Raw genomic sequence first — 26,824 nt, forward strand, 5'->3', positions numbered from 1 at the left:
CCAGTGATGTGAGTCCCGCCTGACACAACACCCTCCCCAAGCCAAGCCGGTCACACCGCACGCGGGCGCCCCACACGCGCCCTGGCAGTGCTCTGTGTGGGAAGGGTTAGGGTGTGGGGGTCCGGGGGGGGGGGCAGACCGTGTGTCTAACCTGGGGACACAGCGGCAAGGACCAGGCAGTAGGACAGACAAGTAGCAATAGCAGATGGAAGCCAAGCAGGGGAGCGCCAGTGGGCTGCGGTCTGTTAACCTCAGGCCCCCAGGCCCCGGGCGGCTGAGGGGGAAGAGGGGAGTGTCACCGTGGCACGTCCAGTCCCTTTTGGGCTGACACCGTAAATACCAGTTCTTCACTTGATCTTGAACCCCAGGACAAGCAAGCATAGACTGCCAGCCCTGAATCCACCTTGAAGGGCCCCCGCTCCCCCCCAGGAAGGGCTCTGCGGGCCCTTGTTTACCATCCCAGCCTCCTGCCTGCCCCTCCGTTCCCCACTTCGCCCTCGGAGGCCTGAACCTGCCCGCCGGCGGCATGCGGAGCCCCTCGGAGTGGCAGGGGAGGGTTTGCACCCGGCGGCCACACGGATGCCTGAGCCCTGTCCCCCCACAGATCTGTGGCCCCGCCTTGACGTCCCTTCGTCTCAGCACCTTTGAGGCCGGGTAGATCCCAGTGGAGCCGGGATGCGGGCAATCCCTCCTCCTGAGAAGGCCGCGCTGCGGGCGTCCCAGCTGCCATCCCCATCCCCGTGGACACACAAGGGAGGGCTCATGATCTCTCTGCAGTCACACAGCTCGGCTTGAGCTCTCTGGTCTCCCTTGATGAAGAGGACAGATCTGAGGGGGTGGGGCAGCCAGGAGGGGCCCCGTTCCTGGGGAATTCCTTTGAGCGGTAAGGAGGAGGGAAGAGAGGGGAAGCTACAGGAGGGTGGGTGCCATCCGGGGTCTCCACACGCCCAGGGTGGGTTACTGGACCGAGGATTTGTCCCCAGGAAAAGGTGGGCCACTCCCCTTCCCAGGTCCCCAGGACCCAGAACAGACCCTCCCAAACCACCCCACACCACCGAGATCCGCCTTGCCTGTGGGCACTGCCAGGGGCTAGCAGGGCTTTTGGGGTGGGGGGACATGGCAGTGAGGTGCTGGCTGTGCAGTGGACCCTCTCCTGTGCCCATCTGAGGCCAGGGCAGGGCTGGGGTTGGCAGTCTGCACCCCCGCCCTTCAGAGCCCCGGCTGAGGCCTCGTGTCCAGGGTGCGTGGGTCTCACCTCAGACACACTGTGTTCAGGGTCTTGGGGCACATATCCTCTCAGAGGGGAGCCCAGACCTCCCAGCCTGGATCAGGTCGCACCTGAGACCCCAGCTGGTGCCCCAGCCTCCCTCCCGGCCCAACACAGGTGGGCACACCTGTTCACACCATTCATCAGTGCCTCCCCCACCCCTAAAATCACCCACCCCAGGGCCACCTCCTGGCGCTCTTGAAGGCTCCTGGCTGCCAGCGCCGTGCTGCCCAACCTGGCATGCAGTGGGGCACACACTGTCCACTGCCGCTCTGCCCAGTGGCCATGGGCGTGGGTAGGGAGGGGGCAGAACAGGAAGGAGGCAGGGGTGGGTTTGTTAGGCAGAGGGCAGAAATGGAAGTACTGTCTCCGCAGGCCCCCATGGGAATACACACATGGAAACAGGGCAGGGAGGGGGCTTGACCGCTGGGCAAGAGCTCCCCAGGCCATGGACCGCCTGAGGCTGCTTTCCCGCTTTGACCCCACTCGGCATCCAGACCTCGCCTCCACCGCCAGGGGGAGAAGAGGGCAGGTCAGAGCTGTCCAGCCTGTGGGCCTGCCCCGGGCAGCTCAGGATGGGGTTCTCCTGGGGGAGAACTGGTCCCTCGCCCCCCACGTGGGGGTGGGCCCTCGGCCAGCCTGGAAAAAGCAAGTCTGGAGCTCCTGGCTGTTGGTGTTGGCAGCCCCACTTCCTGCTCAAGCATCATCCATCTGGAATTCCAATGGAAAAATCCGCCCTGGCACTGGGGCTCTGGGTTTGGCGGTTTGTGGGTGTTTGGGGGCCTAGACTGGACTCTGGCCACCCCTGCCTCCCCTTTCATGGGGATGGGGGCTCCCACCTTCTGCTGGCCGAGCTCTTCTCCTTTCTCATGCCTGGGGAGTGGTTGAGGGAAGGTGGCCTGGCCACTGGGGATGAGCTCTGGGTGATTTCTCCAGGGGACAAAGGAGCCCCAGCGTCCTGTCCCCCGAGGCTGGCCCTTCAGGGGACGCAGATCGGGAGCACCTGTCAGCTGGGTGTGCACAGATGTAGGACAGGTGGGTTCAGGCCTCTCGAAACCGCTCGGGATGCCCTCCCAGACAGGGCCACACGCATCACCCCACAAGCACTGTGTGGCCACCCAGACAAGCGCTGACCCCCACCCCTGCGGAGGTCCATCTGGGGAGCACGGTCTCCACAAGCAGAGAGCTCCCTGGGCAGGGAAACAGTGGTGGCTGCTGGTTTGGGTACGACTCACTTCCCAAAGAATGCGTTCCTGGAAAGACGAGGAGTCTGGGGAACTTTGAAGCGTGGGTTTCTGGTTGATAAATACCATCCACAGCGCAGCTCCTCTGGGCGTGCGGCCCGGTGACCCGGACTCCGTGGGTCTGCGCACCGGCCACGCTCCCTGCAGAGGGTGGGACAGCTGCAGGCCGTCCTCGGGGGGGCTGGGGGTGCCTGAAAAAACCCCGTCGGGCCCTGTGGCCCCGCTGCGGTGGTCATCAAAAACCCGTCCCCGCCAAGCCCGAGCCGCCTGGAGCCCGAGGGGCGAGAGTGTGCCTGTCCCTGGTAAACCCATCATCCCCACCTGGCTCCGGAGCCTCCGGGGAAGCGAAACTGCTGCTTGGCTCTGAAACCTCCCAGCTTCTGGCTCCTTCCCACCTTCCAGCAGCCCCTCCACCAGCTCCTGGAACAGAGGACAAATGAAATAGGAGGGGCAGCGGGTCAAGAACCCAGTTCATCCTCTCACTCACTCGTTCATTCACTCCCCACTGGGTGCCCTCCACGGGGTGGGGGCCCCACAGCCTGCCCGGGACACTGGCTGGGGTGGGGGTGGGCGCTGGGGGACGGGGAATACGGGCGAATGAGACAGGGCAGGGAAAGTGCCCTGAGGCCTGGCATTGGGCCCCTCTTCTGGTGCAGCAGGGCACCCCAGCCCAGCCAGTCCTTGTCCCAGTGGCTCTGCTGCCCGGGGTCTTCCAGAGGGACATGTGCCCCCACCTGCAAAGGCCTCTCCTGCCCCAGCCCCAAGCCCTCACCGTAACCCAGCTCCAAGCCAGCCCTGCAGACCAAAGTCGGAATTCATGATACGTTCAATCGAGAGCAGTCGGTGCCTCGCAGAGCGATTCCAGGAGCCTTCTATGAAAAGAAATCCGTCTCCGAATGCACCCAAAATACAATGAATTCCAGGTGGAAGCAGACACAGGACCACTCGCACCTGCTGGTTGTCACGGTGATTTGGTGCCTGGGTCCCCAACATCCATGCCTCACCTTCTCCGGGGCTTTGGTCCCCGGATGAGTCTGGAGATTTCTGGGGCCACTGGGACCCGGACACATGCAGCCTGAAGCATGACCAGAAGCTCCTTCACACCCAGGAAGAGCAGAAACATCTGTAGAAAAGCTGTGTTGACTGTGGCCAAGTCTGCAGCCCAAGGACAGCTCGTTAACCCTTGGCTCCAGGGACAGAACCCCGCACCCCTAGGCACCACATGTCCACCCCTCAGCACCCAGCCCTCAGGCCCTGCTGGCTGCACTCCACTCCCTCTGGCAGACAGCCTGTGCCCTCCCTCCCTGTGAGTCTCTCTGTCTCTTTGGCTCAAGGGCCCATGGTGGGGAGATGAGCTATGCCCCTCCCTGGTTCTGCCCCTCCTGCCGCAGCGGAAGCCTCGCGACCCACCCGGAGCCCCTGCCCAAGCCCCTGCTCACCCAGGAGACTCCCATGACCAGCACCCTTCTCTCTAAATTAAACTTCCCTGCAAGAGGGGAAAACATCATGTTTCAGCTGACAATCACCACCCCCCCAAAGGGCACAGTCCCCTGTGTCCCCAGAAGCTGGCCGAGGAGCCAGCAGACGGACCCCAGAGCCTGCGGAGGCTGTGAGCCCCCATCAGCCTGAGTCGAGAGAGCTGTCCAGCAAAGCCCTGTGACCTTAAGCTCCAGGTGACATGAGGGGGTTCACTGAGAAGGCCCTTGGGTGCTGAGCCTCCCTCCCTCCCTCCCTGGGAGCTGGGAACTGTTGGAACCGCCCTCCAGCCTCCCAGCCTGATCTGAGGCCAGCTAGGCTCATGGACATGCCCGGTCAGAGCCTTCCTTGGGTCAGGGGATGGGGGACCTAGTCATTGTCTTCCCAAGGACGGGGGATGAGGGGTCCTGGTCAACGTCTTCTAGGAAACAGAACTGGCCAAAAGGGGTTCAGATGGTCCACAGAGCCAAGACGATCTGCGGTGATGGTGGCCATGACGCCGTCCCTGTCTCCTGAGGGGCTCTGCTGGCCGCCCCCCCCCCCCCGGTGGCTGTGACCAGGTGGGGAAGCCCGGACTCCCTTTGCTCGGGGGCTGAGGTGCCATGGCTTGGGAAGGGAGTGGTCCAGCCTCGGTCACCCACCTCTCCGTGAGCCCCTGAGCAGCACTGTCCTGACAGCAAGCTCCGCTGGTCCGAGTAAGGCCTGTGCAGACGCTTGCCTCTGCGACACGTCAAGGTCACAAAGCTGCCAGTTACGAATCCAAGTCTACCCGGAGCAGCTGGTCTCTTATTACAAAAGCGGTGCAAGCCCAGAGGGAGGACAATGGTAGGAGGCCGGGGGGGCCGGGGGCCTCATGCCCTGCTGCAGGGGGCATAGGACGTGAAGCCACTGTGGAGTGCAGTCCGGAAATTCCATAGGAACCTCCCCAAGAGCATGCAAACATGTTTGCACAGAGACGTGCACACGCGTGTGCAGAGCAGCTCCACGCCGGCACGGGAAGAAGTGGCGGCAGCTCAAGGCCCATCACCCAAGGCCGCTGGGCCCCTCCGACGGTCACCCAGACCCCGCCTCCTGAACAGGACACTGGGCCTGGCACCCGTGGAGGGTCTCCCTGGTTGTCACGGTGATAACTGAGGGACAGATACACAACGCCGGGTGATCCCACGAGGGGGACTCAGCTCTAAGAAGGAACGGGGTGCTGACCCCCAGTACAGTGTGGATGGACATCGACAGTCGGCTGACTTCTAGCAAAGAAGACTGTTCTCCATCACGTGGGGGTGGGCCTCACCCGTCCCACTGAAAGCCTGAAGAGCAAAAAACAGAGCTTTCCCAGAGCAGAAGGGATTCCACCCCAAGGCTGCAGCTTCAACTCCTGCCTGAGTGTCCAGCCCGTCGGCCCGTCCCATGGGCGTCCCCCTTGCCAGGCCCCTCACTGCGTGAGTCAGTTCCTTAAAGAAATCCTTTATACGTTATGTCCTATTGGTTTGGCCTCCCTGCCCCATGTGCTGACGTTGGGCTGGACGACGCTCGCCCAACTCTGTAAACGGACTGAAAATTAGTAGTTGCACTTCAAGGGGGTGAATGTTACAGTGGGTAAGTGTGCCTCAGGGTAAGTGTGCTGAAACCGAACAAGGACAGCCCTGACGGTCAGAGCTTGGTTCTAGCCGCCGCATGCTGCGGCCCGGGCGACCCCTCACCCCGGGGCCCTCTACCGGCTCCTGCCCGGCTCGCACCACCTGGAACCCTCAGCAGCCTGAGTCCTGGGTGCTCCCTTGCAGGAGCCAGCCTGGCCTCTGAGCAGGCAGAGCGGCCTGGCGAGGCCAGAAAGCTGGGCACTGTGCCTGACAGGCTGTCTTGTGCCGGAGGAGGGCTCCATAAATGACCTGACCCACTGGACAGGGCTGTGGGCAGTGGGCCCAGGGAGGCCAGCGAAGCCACAGCGAGCCTGTGGGGTCTCCACGTGGCAGTGTGGGGCTGAGTGCACAGGCACAGAACGGGCACAAGTGTGTGAGTTGAGTGTGTCCGTGTGTGAGCACCTGCCTAACATTCTGAACTCTGAAGCACACTGGGTGGGGGGTCAGCCAGGCAGGAGGTGGGGGCAGGAGTGGGGGGACAAGGGACAGGGGTGGGGGGTCAGCCAAGGGAGGCCACGCTGAGACTGGGGACTGAAGAGAGTTGTCACCAGGGAGGGATGACGGATGGACACTGTGGGTGGGGTCTCTCGGGGAGGCAGTGAGGGGGCTGCTGCAGGCAGGACCTTGATTTCATTTCTGACCAGACCTAAGCCCGTGGGTGTGAGGCCTGTGAAGCCGGCAGCCTTGGGCTCTCCCTTTCTGCCCCTGAAGCCTTGGCCCTTGCCAGGTCGTCCCTCCCTCCCAGATTCCGCCACCTCGGGAGCCTGCCCTGCTGACCCTGCCGTGTCTCAGTCGAGGCTGGGCCATCTGAGGTCCCAGTGTCCCAGGGTTTGGAGGCCTGGATGGAACAGAGTGTCCTGGGGCAGCCGACCCAGGCGACCGGTGCTCAAGGATCTATGCCGTGAGGCTGGCAGCACAGGCTTGGCCCTAAGTGATGGGAGAGACAGACAGACACACAGACAGGAGTCCCTTTGGAAAAAAAAGACGGAGGTCCTGGACCTGTGCAGACAAGTTTGCATCTGCCCAGATGGGCTTGGGGTAAAAATGTAACGTCCTGGGGCGCCTGGGTGGCTCAGTTGGCTGGGCGTCTGGCTCATGATCTCAGCTCAGGTCTTGGTTTCAAGATCATGGGTTCAAGTTCTGCATTGGGTTCCACGCTGGGCATGGAGCCTACTTAAAAATGATAAAAATTTTTTAAAAAATTTCAAAATGTAACTTCCTCAGCATCACTCTAAGAAATGGTGCAAAACCATTGGGGATGCTTTGGGGGGTGTCTGGTCTCCAAGGCTGGGGCTTCTTGGCACACCCTAAAATCAGGACTTGGGAAGCAGAGACCTGGGGGCTCGGTCAAGGTGCAAACTTCGGGCCATTCTCTTCTGAAAGCATTTGGGGTCTTAAGTGGGGCGCAGACCCCACCATTAGGGGCTGCGGCAGGGGGAGCAGTTCTCTGCCTGCCCTCACGTCAGAATCCTGGCAGGACCTTGAAGGGGCCCGGGGCCCGGATGGCACGGAGATCGGCCTGCGGGGTGGGAGCCGGGCCACAGTGCAGGGCGTACAGGCTGCTGGGGGTGGGGAGAGGTCTAAAACCCTTCCCCATGGGCTCTCTGTGGGCAGAGCCTGGTGGCCTCAGTGTCCCCAGGAGGCATGAGGTAAATCCCCAGGCTGAGAAGGGGTGTGATCTGAAACCCCCCCCCCCCGCCCCGTTCCTGGCCTGCGATACTATCAACCCAGTTGCCCTCTCCTCCCTCAGCAAGCTGAGGCCGGTCCTTTGCTCCCTTGCCGCAGGATCTCAGGGCCTGGCTCGGGCTGGGTGGCACCTGCCCGCCATGTCAGGACAGCTGGACCAGCCACCAGCAAAGCTCGAGGGAAGACACGCATCTTCCCCAGCCAGGTGGACAGGCTCCTCGCGCTGTGGGCCGCATCCTGAGAGGTCTTCCCACCCTCAACATGCCATCCCCACGCCGAGGCAGGACAGGCGTGCAGCGCTCAGGGTTTATTGTTCCAATGCTGACACTGTGTAGAAGGGTCGGGAACACAGGCAGGGACAGGGACGGGGCTGGTGCCATAGGGACCACACTGCAGCTAGGAGAGGAGAGTGCCGTCACGGCTCACGGCAGGCACTGGCCGGCACCCACGTCCACTGCTGTGGGTGGTGGAGACTCGACTTGCTGTGATCTTCAGAGGCTGGTTCTGGGCCTGAGCCTCCCACAGACCCTCCTAGGTGGTCTGGGTGTGGAGCCTTCTGGGCATCACGAGGAAGGTGGCTGGGCTGATGAGGCTGAACTGAGCCATGCAGAAGGGCGAACAGGGAGCTTTCTGGAAGAAGACTAAGTCACGGGGGCGGTGGGGGCCTAGGAGGGGCTCGGGGGGGCAGCCTGCATTCTGGGGCCCTTCCCTGCAGCACTCAGGCCACCTCCCGCCCTCGACCCCAGGGTTCATGTGGGGCCGCAGGACACTCAGGTGCAGACCACTCTGGAGGCCTCCCGGGTTGCCGGGGCAGTCTCGGTGGCCTGCTGGCCACTGGAGGACAGCGGGCGGCCGGAGCCACGCTGCAAACGGACGCGGCACGGCGGGAAGTGGCCGGCTCTCCGGGCGCGGCGCGAGCGCTGGCGGCGCTCTCGGTAGCTCCGGGTGAGCAGCGTGTAGAGGAAGGGGTCGACGCAGCTGTTGCCGTAGGTGAGGCAGGTGGTCAGGTAGTTGACGACGCGCGCGGCGCGGGGCGTGAGCGGCTGAGCCCCCCGGTACTGGGCGAGGAGCTGCCACAGCCAGAAGGGCAGGAAGCAGGCCCAGAAGAGCAGCACGATGCCCAGGATGAGGTGGAGCACCCTGGGGTTGGGCAGCCGCCGCGCCTGCGGGAAGGAGGCCCGCTGCGACAGCCAGTAGGCCCGGGCCAGGCGCGCGTACAGCAGCCCGATGACCACGCCGGGGCCCACGATGCTCGTCCCGAAGAGCAGCGTCAGGTAGGCGCGGTGGGCGCGCTGGCCCCAGACGGGCAGGCAGAGGCTCTTGTGGCCCCTGTGGACCAGCCGGACGGCCAGCGTCATGGGCAGCGCCAGCAGCAGCGCCAGCAGCCACGTGCCCAGAGCCAGGACCTTGCGGCGGCCCTGGGAGCGCTGCGCCGTGTCCAGCGGCCGCAGCACCGCGGCGCAGCGCTCGCTGCTCATGACGGTCAGGGTGAAGGCGCTGGCGTGCATGGTCAGGAGGTCCAGGCTGAAGAGGACGCGGCAGCCCGTGGCGCCGAAGTGCCACTCCTTGGTGACGTAGGTGGCCACGATGAAGGGGACGCTGAGCAGGTAGAGCAGGTCGGCCAGCGCCAGGTTGATGACGTAGACGGACATGGAGGCGCAGGCGCGCGGGAAGCGGCACGTGACCACCAGCACGTACACGTTGCCCGCCACACCCACCGCGCCCATGGCCGACAGCACTGCCCCGATGGCGCCGGTGGCCGCCAGGTCGTCCAGGGAGCCGGGCTCCGGTGGGCCGGCCCATGAGCCGTTGACGGACGCATTGGGGGCACCGGACGGCTCGGGCCCAGGGCTGCCCGGCGGAGCCAGGGCGGGGACACTGCCCTCTGGCGCGGGGCTCAGCGCCATCTCTGCTGCCTCACGCGCGGCTTGGCGCTGGGCCCTGCTGCTCCCTGGGACGCGGCGGAGGCATCCGTGGGGTCTGCAGGAGAAGATGCTCATCAGAGATCAGTCAGGCTCCCCTCTCGCTCCCAGGAGGCTGTGAAGGCCCAGTTCCCCCCAGGTTGGGAGACCTGCAGAGGGCTGGGCTTACCGCAGTTCTTTCTCCCAACTTATTTCTGCATGTTTTTAAAAAATATGTCTTGTTTAGATTGCAAAAGTAATATCCACTGATTTTAAAAGTTCAAATAGAAAAAAAAAATGTGTGGTGAAGAGGAGAAGTGTTTGTAATCTCTCTCTGTCCACAGGGGGAAATGAGCCTGGGTCCACACACAAAAATAATTCAAGATGGACTGTGGACCTGCATATAATAGGTTAAACCAATCAATCAGCCAAGCTTCTGGAAGAAACACAGAATACCTGCATGACCATGGGCAGGCAAAGATTTCTCACAAAAGAACAGGAAACACTTGCAGTAAAAGAAAAGACCAGTCAAACGGACTTCATTAAAATTAGCGACCTCACCAAGAGAGTAAAAATATAAACTGTGGACTGGGAAAAGATTATTAGAAGACAAAGAACTAGTAACCAAAATATACGAAATAACTATAAATCCATACAGTCTAATGACTCTCTTGGAGGAGAAAAAAGAGATCTGAACAGGAATTTCTCAAAAGAGATTTCCAGATGCTTGAGAAGGAAGCCATGCTCAACATCATGGTCGTCAGGGAGACAAAGGTCAAAACCACTGCATGCCCATCGCAATGCCAGAGCCAGAAATGCAGGTGCCGGGTGTTGGGACGCACACGGAGGAGCTGGGGGGCAGGTGCGGGGTGTCGGGGCACGCACGGAGGAGCTTGGGGGCAGGTGTGGGGTGTTGGGATGCACGGAGGAGCTGGGGGGCAGGTGCGGGGTGTCGGGGTGCACACGGAGGAGCTAGAGGGACTTTGAAATGGTGCAGCCCCTTCGGAAAGCAACCCTGCGCTAATAGACAGGACCTCTTCCCCAGCAGTCCCTCTCTCCGTCTGCCCCCAGGAGAAACGAGTGCGATTGTCCACAAAAAGACAAGAGAGAGAACATTGACAAGCAGCCTAGTCCTGATATCCAGGAGCTGGAAACAAGCCAAACGTCCGGGATAAGCAAACTCGGACAGCTCCCTAAAAATGCCCTGAAGCAACGACGCCAATGCCGTCTACCGACTGCAGTCAGTACCAGGGATGACTGTGTTGAGTGAGGGCAGTCCCACAAGAGTTCGGCTGTGGGGCTCCCTTAGGTGAAGTTCCCGCACAGGCAAGGTGGTCTGTGACAGTGGTTACTGGGGAGTCCTTGGGAGTGGGGACACGGACACCTGTACTTAAGGTCTGTGCTTCCTTCATGAGGATTATCCTCACAAGGAAAAAAGAAAGAAAAAAAAGGGGGGAAAAAGACCAAAAAGGTGGGCTACTTAACCGCAGAGGAAAGGCCCCTGTCACCCCACCTCCCAGTGTCCAGGGATAATAATGGCTTCAGGCTTCCTCCCTCTGCACGTCCTGTATCTATAGTAACAACGATAAAGTCTGGACCATCCCACCCTGCGTGACCAGAGCCCTGCGGGCAGACAGGACCTGGTCCAGCCTCTGGTCTGGTGCCCGGCCAGGGGTCCTCCTCCGGGCAGGAGCCCCTCTCCCCTGCTCCCCGAGGGCTGCAAGCCTTGAGGAAGGGACGACTGACCGGGAGGGATGAGAAGGCGGCAGACCCCACCCTGCTCACCTGCGGCTTCCAAGTGGGCCCAGCACCTGCAGGGGAGTAGCCGAAGGGCGCCCCGACACCCCATCGCCCTGACATCCCGATGCCTGGACACCCTGTTGCCCCAACACCCTGTCACCCTTTTGCCTCGACACTCCTGTCCTGCTCCCTGACACACAAACCCCCCCTCGACGCCCCCAGCCCAGGCCGCGGTGCTCGAGCTGGCGCCCTGCTCACCTCGCTCACCGAGGGTGGGGTCCACCTCCACCCTGAGCCTCGGGTCGCTGTGCACGTCCCCGAGAGCTGGGCGGGGCGCGAGGGCTCCTGGGGTCGGCAGCGGGACACCCGCTACAGGTCCCGCCAGGAAAGCTGCGCTCCGCGTCTGGACCCGGGTTGGCGCTGCCACCTGCCCAGCCGCCAGCTGAGAATGTGTGGCGCGGGTATTAATAACCCAGGGCCGAGGGGGGCGCTGGAGGGAGGGGACTTGGCTTGGCGGGGCGCGTGGCAGGGAAGTGAGGGGCGGTGCTGCACCCAGCAGGGATGAGGGGGCGGGGCAGGTGGCGTTGGAGAGGGGAGGGTCCAGCGAAGGGAGGGCTCCAGGCTGGGAGAGAGGCGGCGGGGGCTGGGGCGGGGGTGGGGGTGGGGCAAGAGGAGAGAGAGTTGGGGTTTGGGGGCGACCACCCGGGGGGAGGGGAGAAGGCAGGCCCTGGAATGTTAGGGATTAGGGCCGCAGGTTGCGGAGGGCCACCAGCAGCCCAAGTGGGAGTCTGAGCGGTGCTCACGCTGGGTGGGACGAGGCGTCTGTTTCCTGCCATCACCCCTCTGCCTGCTCAGCTCAGTTTCCTGAGCTCCTTGGACTTCTGGTTGTCAGTCAAGCCCTGGACCTGCGCACATGCCGCAGGGGGACAGTGGAGGTGGGGGTTCGAGAGACTGGAAGGGCGATGACCCAGTGGCAATAATGACATTCACATTGTGAACCATCACTATTTCCAAAGGTGTTTTACCTTCCCAAACGGAAAATCTGCCCCAGCCCGTCTCCATGCCTGCATCTCCTGTCTGTCTCTATGGCTGTCAGTCCTCTGAGGACCTCACACGAGGGCAGTCACATAGAATTTGTCCTTTAGTGTCTGGCTTCTTTCCCTTAGGACAACGTCCTCCAGGTTCATCCCTGGTGTAACTCGTGTCTGAATTCCCTTCCTTTTCACTGCTGACTAATATTCCGTCGTGTGTACGTTCCACATTCTGTCCTTTGTCTGTGACCCTCCGGCCGTTCCACCTCTTGGAGCTGTGACTGGTTTGTTTAATAATTTCCCGTTCTTTCTATGGGTGCTCTTCTTTTCTTTATCTTTGAAAAATCCTAACCATCCTTATTGTCAGGTCTTTTTCAGATGGCTCCATCATTCTCAGGGAGTCCGGGACCCTCTGAGCACTGCTCCCCACTCCTCACTGACAGGGGGAGACCCCGAGCCCGCCATCTCCATACAGACGACCTCTGCGTCACTCCCACCACAGCTCTGGGCCAAGGAGACTCACAAACTGGTCTTATTCTCACCTCCATGGGCAGGTGATTCCGTCCATGGGTCTCATCATGTTTGGGCTTATCTGCTGCCTTTGGTCCAAACACTCCCGTCATCCCAGGCATGTCTGGGTCACAGAGAGAAGCCTCCAAGAACACAGTCCTTGGCCAGCTGCCAGGGTGGCTGAGCAGCCAGGCCTGAGGCTGGAGCCCTAAGGCCCCAGGTCCACAGACTGGGATGTACAAATGACCAAGCACAGTTATCGCCATGATCATGGGTCAGCTCCTTGCCCTTCCAGGAGCAGCCTTGGTCCCCCATCTCCTGGTCAGGACGTCCTGCAGAGCCGCCGGCCACACAGTCCACGGGCCTTTCTTCATCTGCTTCATGAGGGAAGGACAGATACACATCCAACCTGCATGCTGGACACACTCTGCAGACGGTGGGGAAGGGGCTGGGTGGTCCTGAGTGTGGGCGACAGGGACCAAGGATGGGGAGACGGAGGGAGGGAGAGGCCTGAAGATGCTGGTGGCCAGGGGTAGCCCCTTGTGGGTGGGGGACACCGAGAACCTTCCTCTTCCACATGGTGACCAGGAGAACCTTCCTCTTCAGCACAGTGACCTTGGCCTGGGCCCAAGAGGACCTGGGTGTCCACAGAGGGGGCTCACTGCTCAGTCCAGAGCCAGGGGAGGGGGCATGGGGCCAGGGCTCCTGCAGGAAACAGGAATGCAGGGGCTGCTGCTGCCCTCAAGGGGTGTGGGGGCCCCACCCCTAAAACCTGTTGTACTCTGTGCAAAAGTAACTCTGCACGCACGTGATTCACTTTTTGGACCATTAAACCATAAATTATAATCATAAAACCTCCACTTTCCACTAATGTGACTTTAGTTTTGCTTTTGGGTTCATCATGTTTTGAAATAATAATTTTTCTGTAAGAGTTCATTTCCAGTTACATTACTACATTGCATGAAAAATGAGGTTCCATAGACAGAAATCTGGCGTTGTGAGTCTCTTTACAGGTGCCCATCCAGCTGGACCACAGACTTGTCAAAGAGGCTCATTCTGTCATCCCCCCCCCCCAATCCTGCCTGGAAAAGATAAAGGGGAGGGAGCAGGACTAGGGGATGGGGGAAGTGAACCCCTGACAGAGTCCAGGCAAAGGCTGTCTGAGGAGGTTCACCTTGGGCAGAAATTTCCAGGCTGTAGCCCCACCCAGAACTCAGGGCCATGGGCTCCCGGTGCTGCCCACAGCTCAGGGCACCTGTCCAGGAGGAGGGTGCCAGCAGGGATGCACCTCCCTGGCTGCCCCACCGCCTCCCCAGGACCCTTCTGTAGTCCGTGGCTCACTGTATTTTTCCAGGAGACCCTTTCCTCGGTGCTACTGCTAACGTCATTCCTTGCTTTCCATTCCAGAAGCTGCCATTTTCCCAGTCCTGGTTCCAGACAACTAAAACATACAAGGTCTCCAGTTGGGGGCAACCCCAGTTAATCAGTGGAGAGGCGGCAGCCTCTGGGCAAGGACTTCAGCTGGCACGAAGCAGTGTAAGGTGCAGAGTGCTCCCCCGGTTTTAAATGGCCAAGGCTGGGAAGGCTGAAGTGCAAGGAGAGTAGGGGGATATTTCAAGTACACAAAACACTGTCTTCTCTCAGGACTGACCCTTGGGGGCCCCTAGGGAAGGCACATGGGCCCCCTCCTCCTGGAGAAGTGCTGGGGGTCTGAACATTTCAGCCTCCCGCTGGGGGAGGCTGTCCCAGTGGGGCCACTCAGGCTTGGTGACCTGTGGGAAAGGGCCTGGTTCAGTGTCTACGAAACCTCCGTTCTGAGTAACGAGGCTGGTTACAGAGCCCTCGAGAACCGTTCTGGGATCTGCAAAGGCGGGATTGATGCGCAGTGAGCGTAGAAAGTGCAGGTGCTCCGGATTTCTCCTGCAAGCGGTTTAACCAAGGCCAGTGTTCTCGTTGCATCCATGGAGTGTAGCTCCTGACAATGTCTGGGCAGCAGACAGAGGGTCCTTTCCCTCAGCATGGCTGCCCCGCTCCTCCCAACCTCCCTGGGAAACAAGGAGGTCAGGAGCCCCACCTCCTTCCTGAAGCCCATCAGCCCCATCCATGAACACAGCAGCGGGGGCCCCAGCTTTAAAACTAACGAGGGAGCCTCTGCGGCAGCCAAAATTCAAGCGGGTGGGAGTCTTGTCCCTGCAGGTCTCTCCTGGGGACGTCCTCCATCATCACCATCACCATGGTCACTGTAACCACCGCCTGCATCCCCATCCCCATCCCCTCCATCACCACCATCCGCAGCAACACCACCGCCATCATCATTTTTGCTTTCTCTCAGTATATAACGAACCTGGGCACCGCCGTCTAGGTCGCGTGACAGTACTTTTAGTACTTGCCTTAGAGTGCTGTTTTAGGAAGTACTGTATCGCTAGTCCTCATTGCCATTCTCTTCCCTTCCTGGAGGCACCACTGCCCTGACTTCGGGGCAACTCCCAAACTGTTTTTTTGACCTTGTATTTCCCACGTGCAATTAATAATGTGCTTTACAATTTTCATAAATGGGACTGTACCGTACTATCCTTTTGTGATTTTCTGTCTTCTCTCAGTCTGAAAAATAAGAGCTCACTCACCCCTCTGAAAGGCTCCGTGGTATTCCACTGCACACACCCCAGCTAATTTCCAGTAACAGCCAGAACTGACTGCAGAGTGGAATAATTCACATTGGAGCCGTGTCTGGGGGTGTGGGGGTGTTCCTCACAGGTCCTCTGGGGAGAAAACACAGTTATCTCTGCTCTGGACCAATGTGCTACAACTTTTACATTTGATTTTTTAAATTTGAGGTGAAATTCACATAACATAAAATTAACTGTTGTGCAACGGTCACCTCCAGCCAGTTCCAGAACATTGCCATTGTCTCCAAAGGAGACCCAACACCCGCTGAGCAATTACTGCCCATTCCCCTTTCCCTCAGGCCCTGGCAACCACTTATCACCACGGCCTATTCCAGACATTTCTTGTAAGCGGAATCCTACCCCATGGAGCCTCCTGTGACAGGCTTCTTTCACTGAGCCTGACGGTTCCAAGCTCATCCACACCAGAGCATGTGCCAATTCTGCATTCCTGTTGATGGAGAACCACATTCCATCGCACGGACAGGCCACATTTCGTTTATGCCTTCATCTGGACGTGTGGACCGTGCACAGTGCTGTTATATGAGTGTGTTCCTACATGTTTTGAATTCATTTGGGTACCGAATTCATATGGTAATTATAGATGTAATTGTTTGAGGATATATTTTATCTTTTTTTCATTTTCACCATAACCTCGTGAGTTGGTATTTTCTCTATTTTCGGACGAGAACTGCTGAGTCTCCATCTGCAGTCTCCTGGTCCAGAGCTGAGCTTTCACCCGGGCCCTGCCATCCCCGAAGTTCTGCAAAGAAGCCTGGTCATTAAGGAAAAAAAGTTGCGCGACAAGAGTTTCCTGGAATACTGAATAAGTGGACTGTTTAATCTGGGGGGATGGAGAGGGGAAGGGATGAGGTAAGACCAGGCCAGGCTGGTTTGGGAGACAAGGCAGGTACACACTCTAACAGGCTCCAACTCACTAAATGCGTGTGGAATTATCAAGGGGCGTTGAAGGCGGTTTTGAACTGCTACCGCATTAGAGCTTTTTCTCACGTAATTAGCATCAGAAGCCTTCATGATTTTTAAGACCAGGACTGCTTTTGAAAGATACACGGGAGGAAGACTGCCCTCAAATTTGGTAGGGGTAAACCTAATGCACAGTTAAACCCTCCGGAATGGACCCTTAGACCTGTGTTTGTCACTGAAAGGGAAACAGCCCATCCTTGAATCACGTGTCAGCCAGAGACCACCAACGTAGGGCTATAGAAACCTCCAGATCAGTCATTTGCGACAAGAAAAACCTGCTAAGACCATCTTCCCGGATTAAGAGTACCTCCCCTGGCAGGAAACCTGGGTGGCTCAGCCGTTAAGCGTCTGCCTTTGACTCAGGTCGTGATCCCAGGGTCCTGGGATTGAGCCCCGCATCCAGCCCCGCATCCAGCCCCGCATCAGGCTCCCTGCGCGGCAGGAAGCCTGCTTCTCCCTCTCTCAGTCCCCTAGCTTGCGTTCCTCTCTCGCTGTCGCTCGCTGTCAAATAAATAAATAAAATCTTAAAAAAAAAAAAAAAGTACCTCCCCTGCCGATGGCACCTGGTGCCCAGAACGCCAGAGCACCCACTCCAGAGAGTGAGCAGCTCACCGGGATGCTGTTCCCTGCCCCTGCTCTGCCTCCTGAATATATTAACATTCTTTACACATGTTCTGCCTGAAACTTTTTTTTAACCGGGACACAGATTTGGATTGATTAAAACCTGTCTGATGTACACTCATTATTGATCACAACATGGCCCTAAGCGTGCATGTGTTTGTTTATAAATCATGGGATAAACTAATGTGAAACGAACTCTTACCATGAGCCAGAACACTGACTCCACTGCCCTGTGCTGCCCCCGCTCCTGTCTCCTGCTCCTAGGACACTGAGACCTGTCAAGGCGGCTCATCCAAGATGCTGAGATGACAAGGCCAGTCCACAAGGACGACCCGCAAGATGACTCAGCCCAGGGACTCGATGCAAAACTCTTCTGACTTTATTTAGTTGAAAAACAACACATGAAGAAACGGGTACTAAACGGTCAACCTGCATAAAATAGCCAACATTTGAAGCGAGGTCTCTCCCAGTGCAGACCACAGTCCCCACTGCTGCTGACAGGGTCCCCGGGGCCCCAGACACCATCCAGGCAAAGGAAGCACCCAGAGCCCTGTTGCCCCCACCTCCATGTGCTCCGGGAGCACGGGCCCCACTTGAGACGTCCCTGCGTGTGGCCAGGGCAGGGCTGGTGCACACAGACGTGTCCTGCACCCACTTCACAAGCTGCGCCGCAGCCATTCGCGCAGCACGTCCCGGAGAGCGTCACAGTCCGAGCTCCGTGACACTTGCCGGAGAAGAACTTCTCGCCCGGGTACAGGCCTTTGGGTCCCTTCCACGGAGCCAGTGACGGGTCCCATTTCTCAGTCCCTAGGCAGCTCCCCATTCTTCCTCCCCAGGCACAAGTCCCCTATTCTTTACCCATCGCCGCTCCCCCGACTGTTGTGGGGAGGGGGGCAGCCAGGACAACGGTGGCCACTTGGGCCTCGGTCCCTCAGTTCTGGGGCCCCGGGCGGAAGTGCTGGAAAGAGGGCAGCTCCCCCAGGGCCGAGGCTCCCATGGCAGCCGGGCTCTCCCCAGGCCCCCTGGGCCCACTGGGCCCACTGGGCCCGAGGCTCCAGGGCTCAGTGGTGCCGGGATCCTGTCCCCGGGAGGATGAGGACTGTGGCCTGGATGCGGAGGCCCCCTCCTCTGCCTCCCTTTTGGCCCAGGGTGAATAAGAGAGGATGGTGAATCCCCTCTTAAGCAGGGCCGCGTCCGCAGGGACCAGCTCTTCGGTCTGCCCCGGAGGGCAGGACTCCAGAATGCTCAGCTTCCACCGGTGCAGGTCCTGCTCCTGGGGCGCGTCCTGCAGTCTCACCACCCACACCTCATCGGGCTCCAGCAGCAGCTTCCAGCCCTGGCCCGGGGTCCTCCGGGCCCAACCTGGCGTCATCTTCCGCAGGTAGATGGCATCGTAGCAGCCCACCATGGAGATGACCTGCAGGTCCCTTAACCAGGCCTCGGCCTCGGCAGGGTCCACGGCCCGGGTGGTGCCCAGCTCCAGCACCATGGGCTCCCCCGGGGGCAGGTCCACTTTGAGAAACCCCTGCCACGGAGGAGGGAGACTCGGCCAGTGCGAGCAGGTGGGGGGCCCCCCGAGTCTCCAGGGGAGGCTCTGGGTCCAGTCGGCATCCTCAGGACCCAGGCCCAGGGGTGCTGCGTTCTGAGGCTCCAGCTCCGTGGGCACAAAGTGGTGGTCCAGGCCCACCTCCTCAGACCGCGAGGGCTGCCGCTGGTGGTGCCTGGCCTCAGTCCACAGTGCCCCCTGTGTTGGGGGACCCGGCCCTGCTCCCAGCCGAGCCCCATCTCCGGGACCTCCTGCTCAGGCCCGCCTGGCATGGTCCATCAGCTCAGGGTCCCAGTCTTCATCTTCCCAGTCTTCCAACTCCAAGTGTCTCTGAGTTCCAGAAAAGGCAGTCTGAAGCAAGTGAAGCAAAGCCCCAGCTGGTCGCCATGCTGAAGCTGGTACATCCAGGATGCTGGCGGAGGTAGGATACCGATCCCGTGCCGCACGCTCACCGGGGCACATACACGCGCCTGCCTCTGCCGGTGGCAGCGAGACTGGGACGTGCGGGGGGGTTCGGTGGTCTGGCCCACGGGCGGGGCCGGGCTGGGGGCGGGGCGGAGGGGCTGAAGGAGAAGGACCTGGGAGGAGGAGCAGGAAGGGCGAGGATGCGGGACCGGGACAGAAAGAAAGGGGTTCTTGTGCGGGTATTTGGGGTAGTAGAGCCGGGTCCCAATTCAACAGGGACCCGCAGAGGTCGGGAGGGTCGGACTTCTGGAAAACTCTTCAGCTCATGCGATGGCTCTTGTTCTCCGGGAAGCTGCAAAGGACAAGCAAGGGTAGGTGTCCCCCTAGCCGGTGTGGGTGGACGGCTCACGGTCACCACTCACCGTCACCGGAAGGCAGGGGCAGGGGCCGATGGGTTGAGGCCTGGCCCTTCCAGCCCCCGCCCTCCTGCTCCGTAGCTGCTCCCAGGCTCATGGGGACTGTGGGCACACGGGCGCTCTCACCCAGCCTCCCCGAGGTAAGCCCCCACACCCAGTCAGCCTCCGCGGCAGAAGCTGAGACAACCTGGCGGGAGCTGGTGGAAGCCGACGAGGGAAGCTGACGGAAGCTGAGGGAACCTGAGGGAAGCTGACTGAAGCTGAGGGAACCTGAGGGATCCTGACTGACTGAAGCTGAGGGAAACTGAGGGAAGCTGACTGACTGAAGCTGAGGGAACCTGAGGGAAGCTGACTGAAGCTGAGGGAACCTGAGGGATCCTGACTGACTGAAGCTGAGGGAACCTGAGGGAAGCTGACTGAAGCTGAGGGAACCTGAGGGATCCTGACTGACTGAAGCTGAGGGAAACTGAGGGAAGCTGACTGAAGAAGCTGAGACAACCTGAGGGAAGCTGACTGAAGAAGCTGAGGGAAGCTCATGGAACCGCCCCGCCCCCAGAGCCCCACCCCCCCCACCGAGCTGACCACCTGGCCTGAGGCCACACTGGACCACCTGGGCGTGTCAGCCTCTCACCCCTCCCCGCCCCCCAGCCCGTGTCCCCCAGACCCTCTCCTCAGCCCAAGGGGTTCTCACCCTGCCTGGCACCCTCCTGCGGGCGCCCCCCAGAAAGGAGGGGAAGCAGCCCACCTGGGAATATAAAGGGCCCTTTCCCATGGTGCTCTGGGCTCATCTGCATATCTCCCATGAGCCTCAGCCCACCAGGAAATGAAACTGCTGAGTCACCACCTCCCTCCCAGGAGAGCCCTGTGTGGCCCCCCAGGGGGGGCAGCCTGTCCCCCTCTGCCCCCCCAGCACCATCGTGCCTTCCCCTGTGTGCCTCCGCCCCCCGCAAACCTGTCCTCAGGGTGCTTCCCATCTGCAGGTTTCTGAAAGTGTCTCTCTGATGGCCCTTGTCCCTTCGTGGGTGACCTGCCTGGTCACGGGTCCCGTCCTGTGGCTGAAAGCGGATTCTGTCTTGTTGTCTTTTGACTAAAGTTTCTTTATGAATTCTGGAAACTGATCGAGTCTCAGTTGCTTACGTTTTAAACACATTTCCCCCTTTTGTGGCTCTTCTTTTCACTTTCAAAATAAGACTATTTGTACTCTTTTTTGAGCATAGACTTTATTTTTAGAGCATTTTGGGTACAGAGCAAAATTAAGCAGAAGCTACAGAGTCGCCATATACGCCTGCCCCTCACGTGTGTAGCGTCCCCACTATCAACACCTGCACCAGTGGTACGTTTGTCGTAAGTGGTGAGCTGGACTGAGCAGGGCCTGCAGGAGAAGACACAGCTAGTCTGGAACAGATGAAGGCAAAGGTCCTTGGATCAATGGTTCTCAAATTTTGCTGCACATTAAAATTTTCTTGGGAATTTGAAGAGTCCCACTGCTCTTGTCACAGCATGTGGCAGACACACCCGAGGTGACCCCCAGTGGTCATGCCCTCCCTATGATTGGAGGTAGAGCCTGCTACTTGTTTCCAACCAAGAAGTGGCACTGAGGGGTCGATGCTAGTGCCTGAAATCACATTATGTGGCAAAGGGGTGTCCCTCCTGCAATGACATTACGATGAATGCACATAAGACCCCAAGTCAGCTCTTGCTGTCTCCCCCTGGCCTTGAAGAGGCAAACAGCCATGCTGTGAACTGTGCGGGAAACTGGTCAGCCTCTGGGACCTGAAAGTGCATCCAGCTGAGCCAGTAAAGCTGAGGCCCTTAGTCCTAAAACCACAAGGATAGGAATTCTGTGAGCTGAGAGCACAGTCCGTCCAACATTTTGGTTGCAGCTGTGTGAGACCCTGAGCAAGGAGCCTAGCCAAGGCATATCCCAACTCCTAATCCATGGAAACTAGAAAATAAATGTCTGTTGTTTTAAGCCTAAATTTGGTCATTTGTTACGAATCAACAGAAAACTAACATTTGCCCATACCAGTTGTATCAGAATTCTCCCATGGAATCCAGGCTTCAGTCAGTGTCTTAAATTCTCCAGCTGTTTTCAATATGCTGTACAATTCCAGGACCAGTGCCTCGACACCTGGGTGAGCTTAAAAGTTGTCATAGATACTGGGCCATTAATCCTCCACCCTCCCCTGGTCTTAGTCTAACTGATACTCAAGCCAGGCCCTGCATGGACCCCAAATAGCTATGGTCCACCCAACCACCCTGTGACTAAGACGCCTTATCATGACCTGCCAGAAACTGGAAAGTACGTGATTGGACCTGTCTCACAGCCCTTACCGGGCCAAAGTCATGACCTGGAGGCCAGCAGGGACCAGAATCTGGCCCCCAGACCTGCCCACATTCCAAAGCCCCATCTCCACTGGCCCAGACCATGTGAGCTCTTGCAACAGAAAAGGGTGAAGGGGGAGAAACCCAAAAGGGTGAGTGTGGCCAAGTCTTGTCAGAGGACCAGGACGACCGCACTGGTCAAGCTTAATGGCCCCCTGCCCCAAGGGCTGAGACCCTCAAGAGGAAAAAGGCCAAAGTTCCTGGTGTGCCTTTGAGCTTGCTAGTGCCTATCTTTGTCTCACCCACGAGGCCTGTGCAGCTCCTGAGGCTTAGAGAACATTCCAGACGTGTTTGTGGGGTGGATGCATTCCCACTTCTTGGCTGCCTTGGTGATCTCCGTCCTTGGGATGGCCGTCAAAGTGTTACTGACCTGCTGCGTTCCCAGGCACAGCTTCTGCATCCTCTGGACCGGCTCAGAGCCACCCTGGGGCTGGCGCCTTTCCCGGGCTCAGGCTCCGCCAGCGTGTCCTGGAATCTGACCTGAGCGTGGCCAGTTGTGCTCAGAGAAACCACCTGACCCAGAAAGCCTACAAGCCCACGCACGCTTGGATCTGTGGGCAGGTGACCCAGTTGGAGTGAAGCCCTAATGAGAAAGAAAAGCGTGTTTATTTTTATTTTATTTTATTTTATTTTATTTTATTTTATTTTATTTTTTTGTTGAGTAACCGGTTTTATTTTTTTTTCATGTTTTTTTATTATATTATGTTAGTCACCATACAGTACATCCCTGGTTTCTGATGTAAAGTTCGATGATTCATTAGTTGTGTATAACACCCAGTGCACCATGCAATACGTGCCCTCCTTACTACCCATCACCAGTCTATCCCATTCCCCCACCTCCTCCCCTCTGAGGCCCTCAGTTTGTTTCTCAGAGTCCATAGTCTCTCGTGCTTCAAGAAAAGTGTGTTTAAATAATCAGGTGATTCACCAGAGAAAACCTTCTTGAAAACTGCTGTAGTCATCACGACTGAGAAAGGACGGCTGCACATTCTGATGGAGTCCAAGTGCGTGGAGTTTAAACAAACGTTTACATGGTTGCCCTTCTATTGCAAGAGAAGGTCAGCCCTCAGCTCCTTGTGGATGCAGGAGTTTTTTCTGGCTTTCTCTTTTGTTCCTCCCCACAAGCAATAAAAAAGGAGGAGAAGAGTTTCCTACGTCTCTTGCATGGACTCGGGCCCAGAGTCTTCAGAGGTGGCGCCGCCATCCCCGTGCACGTGAGGGTGTGCGGAGCCAGAGGAGTGGGCGAGCGTTCTTGGGACCCGTTAGAGACGTGGCTGGTTTGTGGGCGGCAGCGCTTTCCTAACCCTGATGCTGAAGAGGGCTGTCGTGTGGGGCATAAAAAAGCGAGAACAAGAAAGAAAGGAAATGTTTGCTCTTAGCCTGACCTCTCTTGGCCCCTCTAGAAGATGGCTTTAGGATAAGTCACCCAAGGAGCAGCACTGAGTAGAGAAGGGCCCTGAGGCCCACTTCTGACTCGGATGAACTTGTAGCTCCCCAAAGGCCTGCCTTCGCTGTGGCTTCTTATTGCCGGAGGTCCAAAGAAAGCTCTGGTGTGCACTCGGAAGCATCACCCCAGCCTCAGCCCCTCCCTCCGGGCTACCACCACAGGCCTCACCACAGGCCTCCCGGCAGCCTGTGAGGTGGGAGTCTAACTGCCCGGATTTCAGGGGAGGAAACGTGCTGTGGACACAGGGCTGCCATTCCAGGGAGGAAAACCATGTCCACGTTCCTCTCCTGAGATCCCCATGGTCACCACCCATGTACGACTCAACAGAAAGATGTCATGTCAGCCCCGAGATTAGGTCCATGGGGTGCTGTTTCTCACCGCGTGGGGAGGGACAAGACACTTGGCCCAGGAAGGACATGAAGCCTCAAATGGGGGACGGGTGTATCACAGCCGGTCACCACACTACTGGACTGTTTCTCCCATGTGCTGTGGCTTCCTGAGGGTATTCCTGGAGAGGGATGGGATTTAAGTCCCATGGGAGACTCAGGAAATGAAGGAATCAACCCTAAAAAAAGGCAGTCAGCTCTCTGCCCTTCCAGGAGCAGCCTTGGTCCCCCATCTCCTGGTCAGGACGTCCTGCAGAGCCGCCGGCCACACAGTCCACGGCCCTCTCTCCATCTGCTTCACGAGGGAAGGACAGATACACATCCAGCCTGCATGCTGGACACACTCTGCAGACGGTGGGGAAGGGGCTGGGTGGTCCTGAGTGTGGGCGACAGGGACCAAGGATGGGGAGACGGAGGGAGGGAGAGGCCTGAAGATGCTGGTGGCCAGGGGTAGCCCCTTGTGGGTGGGGGACACCGAGAACCTTCCTCTTCCACATGGTGACCAGGAGAACCTTCCTCTTCAGCACAGTGACCTTGGCCTGGGCCCAAGAGGACCTGGGTGTCCACAGAGGGGGCTCACTGCTCAGTCCAGAGCCAGGGGAGGGGGCATGGGGCCAGGGCTCCTGCAGGAAACAGGAATGCAGGGGCTGCTGCTGCCCTCAAGGGCTGTGGGGGCCCCACCCCTAAAACCTGTTGTGCTCTGTGCAAAAGTAACTCTGCACGCACGTGATTCACTTTGAGAATCATTAATCAGAAGATCTCACATTTCTCATTAAATGTGACTTTAAAGGTTTGCTCACACAAAATGAGCATAATCATTCAGGCACCACAAGTTTTTCAAAGGGAGCTTGTTTCCGACTACACTGCTCAATTCAGGGGCAAACAGGGCTCAGTAAAAAGGAGCTGGCTCCAGCGGGTGCCTTCCAGCGGCCACAGCCCCTCGGGGTGGTGGGTTGTCAGCAGGGTGGGTGACGCTTGGTAGCCCCAGACTCCCGGCCGGGAGGGGAAATGGCCAGGAAGTCCCCTTGCACTGAAGCCTAAAAGGAAAAGTAGGAGAGGGTTTTTCATGAAGTGAAATTTATTTCGTTTAAAATCCTTTTGTCAGGGGCGCCTGGGTGGCTCCGTTGGTGAAGCATCAGTCTTCAGCTCAGGTCATGATCTCAGGGTCCTGGGATCGAGCCCCATGTTGGGTTCCCTGCTTGGCGGGGAGTCTGCTTCTTCCTCTGCCTCCACCCCTCCTGTCCCCCACTTGTACTCTCTCTTTCTCTTTCAAATAAATACATAAATAACATCTTTTTAAAAAATAAAATAAAATCCTTTTGTCAGGGAGTATGGACTTTTTACTCCCAGTGTGAAAAATGTCTTTATGGGAAGGTACGTTGGTTGGAAAAGTAAGCTGTTAGTAACCCCTCTTGTCCCCCCCAGTTTTATTTCTCTGTCTATCCAGAAATTCAAAAAGCCTGGAAGGCCAGACCTGGCCCTGGTTTTGAGAGCTCTGAGAGGCGTCCATCAGCACGGGGCCTGGGCAGGCTGGGCTGGAGCCAGAGCAGCCCCTTAGCCTTTATCTGTTCTGACTGTTGGATTCCGCGCAGCGGTTACAGAGTAGAGTTTTGAAATTTTGCGAAGGTGTTTCCCCCACCTCAAATTCCTTGTCCCGTTTCCCACCTCCGTCAGATGGGCACGCGGGATCTTGATGGGCCTTGGTGTCAGGGGCAGAGGTGCCGTCTGGCCGAGTTGAGGGCCTGAAACCCACAAGAGAAGGTGGCCTCTAAGAGCCAAGGCACTTCTCATGTGCAGTGAGAGGAAAAAGGCTTTTTCCGGAACTCCAGAGCTGGGCAGGAATCATGAAGAGCACAGGATGGGCAGGCAGCCTGCTGGGTGATGTCCCCAAGGAGGCCCACACCCTAATGCCATAGCCTGTCCCCACGTCCCCGACGTGCTGGGGAGACCGTGCACGTGTGATCAAGTGAGGAGCTTGACGTGGGCGTAGCTTGCATTCAAGTGGGCTCCGTGGCATCTCAAGGGTCCTTACAAGACGGAGGCAGGGGTCAGAGTCAGAGAGAGAACGTGTGAGGACAGAGAGGAGAGAGGATTCTGAGCTGCTGCCTGGAGACAGAGGGAGGGCAGCAAGTGCCCTCCAGAGGCTGGAAAAGGCAAGAGAAGGGATTGTCCCCTGGAGATTCCAGAAAGAACCAGCCCTGCAGACCCATTTAGACTTCGGATGTCTGGAACTATGAGAGAATAAATCTGTGTTGCTTTGAGGCACTGAGTCTGTGGTAATTTGTCTGACGGCCGCAGAAGCTCATACAGGGTGATCCTGTTTCTGCCTGGGAGGTTTGGGGGGTTCTCAAGACCCCATTTCCAGGGCACTCCCTGGGATGGAAGCGGCCATGTCTAGGGCAGCATCCAGGGCATGGTGCCTCCCAGGCAGAGTGTGACCAGGCCTGGGCTGGGCTGGCAGACACCACACAGGAAGGCGGTCATGTGGGGACTCGGGGAAGACATGATGCTCCCTCCTTGGAGGGATGTTCCCCCTGAATCTGGCTCTCCTCGTGGCTGCTGTAGCTGGGCACGGAGCCTCCCCTGCCTGGAAGGAACCATGGCAGTGGCATGGCTGATGGACATGTGCCTAGCCACGTGGGGTCTGAGTGGACATGGCGGCCTTGGCTATGGGGGAGCTTCAGACACTCACGAGGTTTCACCTAAAAGAACTCGAGGGAGATTCCAAGGGCTCCGGAGTCATCCCCCAAAGGGTTTGGGGCAGTAGAAGACCAGAGGAAGGATGTCCCAGCCCTGCTGTGGTGCGGACACATTCACTCTACTGTTCCGTCCATTTACCCAGCGCTGGCCCCTGGCTGGGGTCCGGAAGGGTGGCGGGTGGGACCCAGGCCTGCCCTGGAGGGTCCACATTCCAAGGGAGTCTGGCGGGCAGGTGTTGGGGAGCAGCTGGGGGAGGTGGTCTGTGGGTAGAGCTCAGCTCAGGACCCCAACCGAGAAGGACTGATTTAGACACCACCACCCATGAAGCACTTCCAGGGGCTTTCAGCGGCTTCTGAAGGTACAGTCATAGCACGTATTTATTCTAGAGAATTAAGCAAGTGTGGAAATCTATAAAGAAAATTCAGTAACTCATAATGCTACCCCCAGAGGTGACCAGAGCTAATGCTGGTGCATTCCTCTTCAGGCATTCTTTATAGGCTCACAGACACGTGACACCCAACACGTGTACAAAGGGCACAGACATGCACATAACACCTGACATGTGTCCACAGGACAGGAGCCCAGTGGCACGTATCACACCCAACATTGCATACGTGGCCACAGTTTTTTCTTTCACAAAATCAAAGCAATACTGTGTCTACAAACTTGTAACCTGCTCTTTTTCCTTTCACTTAACAGAGGCTGATGATTTTACATTGGATCTTCTTTGAAAACTTGTTTTTTACAGGCACGCAATATTACACAGGGTGGCCACATCCTAA

General features: G+C 58.4%; 1 protein-coding gene across 1 annotated transcript; it reads right to left on the reverse strand.

The window, feature by feature from the left end:
* Window positions 1–7,599: 7,599 nt before the first annotated feature.
* UTS2R (urotensin 2 receptor) lies at window positions 7,600–11,356 on the reverse strand. Its single transcript, XM_040639842.1, has 2 exons — window positions 11,207–11,356; window positions 7,600–9,287 (listed from the first exon to the last, which is right to left on the reverse strand). Exon 2 carries the CDS (start codon window positions 9,212–9,214, stop codon window positions 8,078–8,080), a length of 1,137 nt encoding a protein of 378 aa, XP_040495776.1. The 5' UTR covers window positions 9,215–9,287; window positions 11,207–11,356; the 3' UTR covers window positions 7,600–8,077.
* Window positions 11,357–26,824: the final 15,468 nt, after the last annotated feature.

This window comes from Ursus maritimus, unplaced genomic scaffold (assembly GCF_017311325.1).
Source record: "Ursus maritimus isolate PB19 unplaced genomic scaffold, ASM1731132v1 scaffold_24, whole genome shotgun sequence".
NCBI lineage: Eukaryota > Metazoa > Chordata > Mammalia > Carnivora > Ursidae > Ursus > Ursus maritimus.

Coding starts and splice junctions, on each gene's coding strand:
- UTS2R (XM_040639842.1), bottom strand. CDS start 9,214: ATGGCGCTGAGCCCCGCGCCAGAGGGCAGTGTCCCCGCCCTGGCTCCG.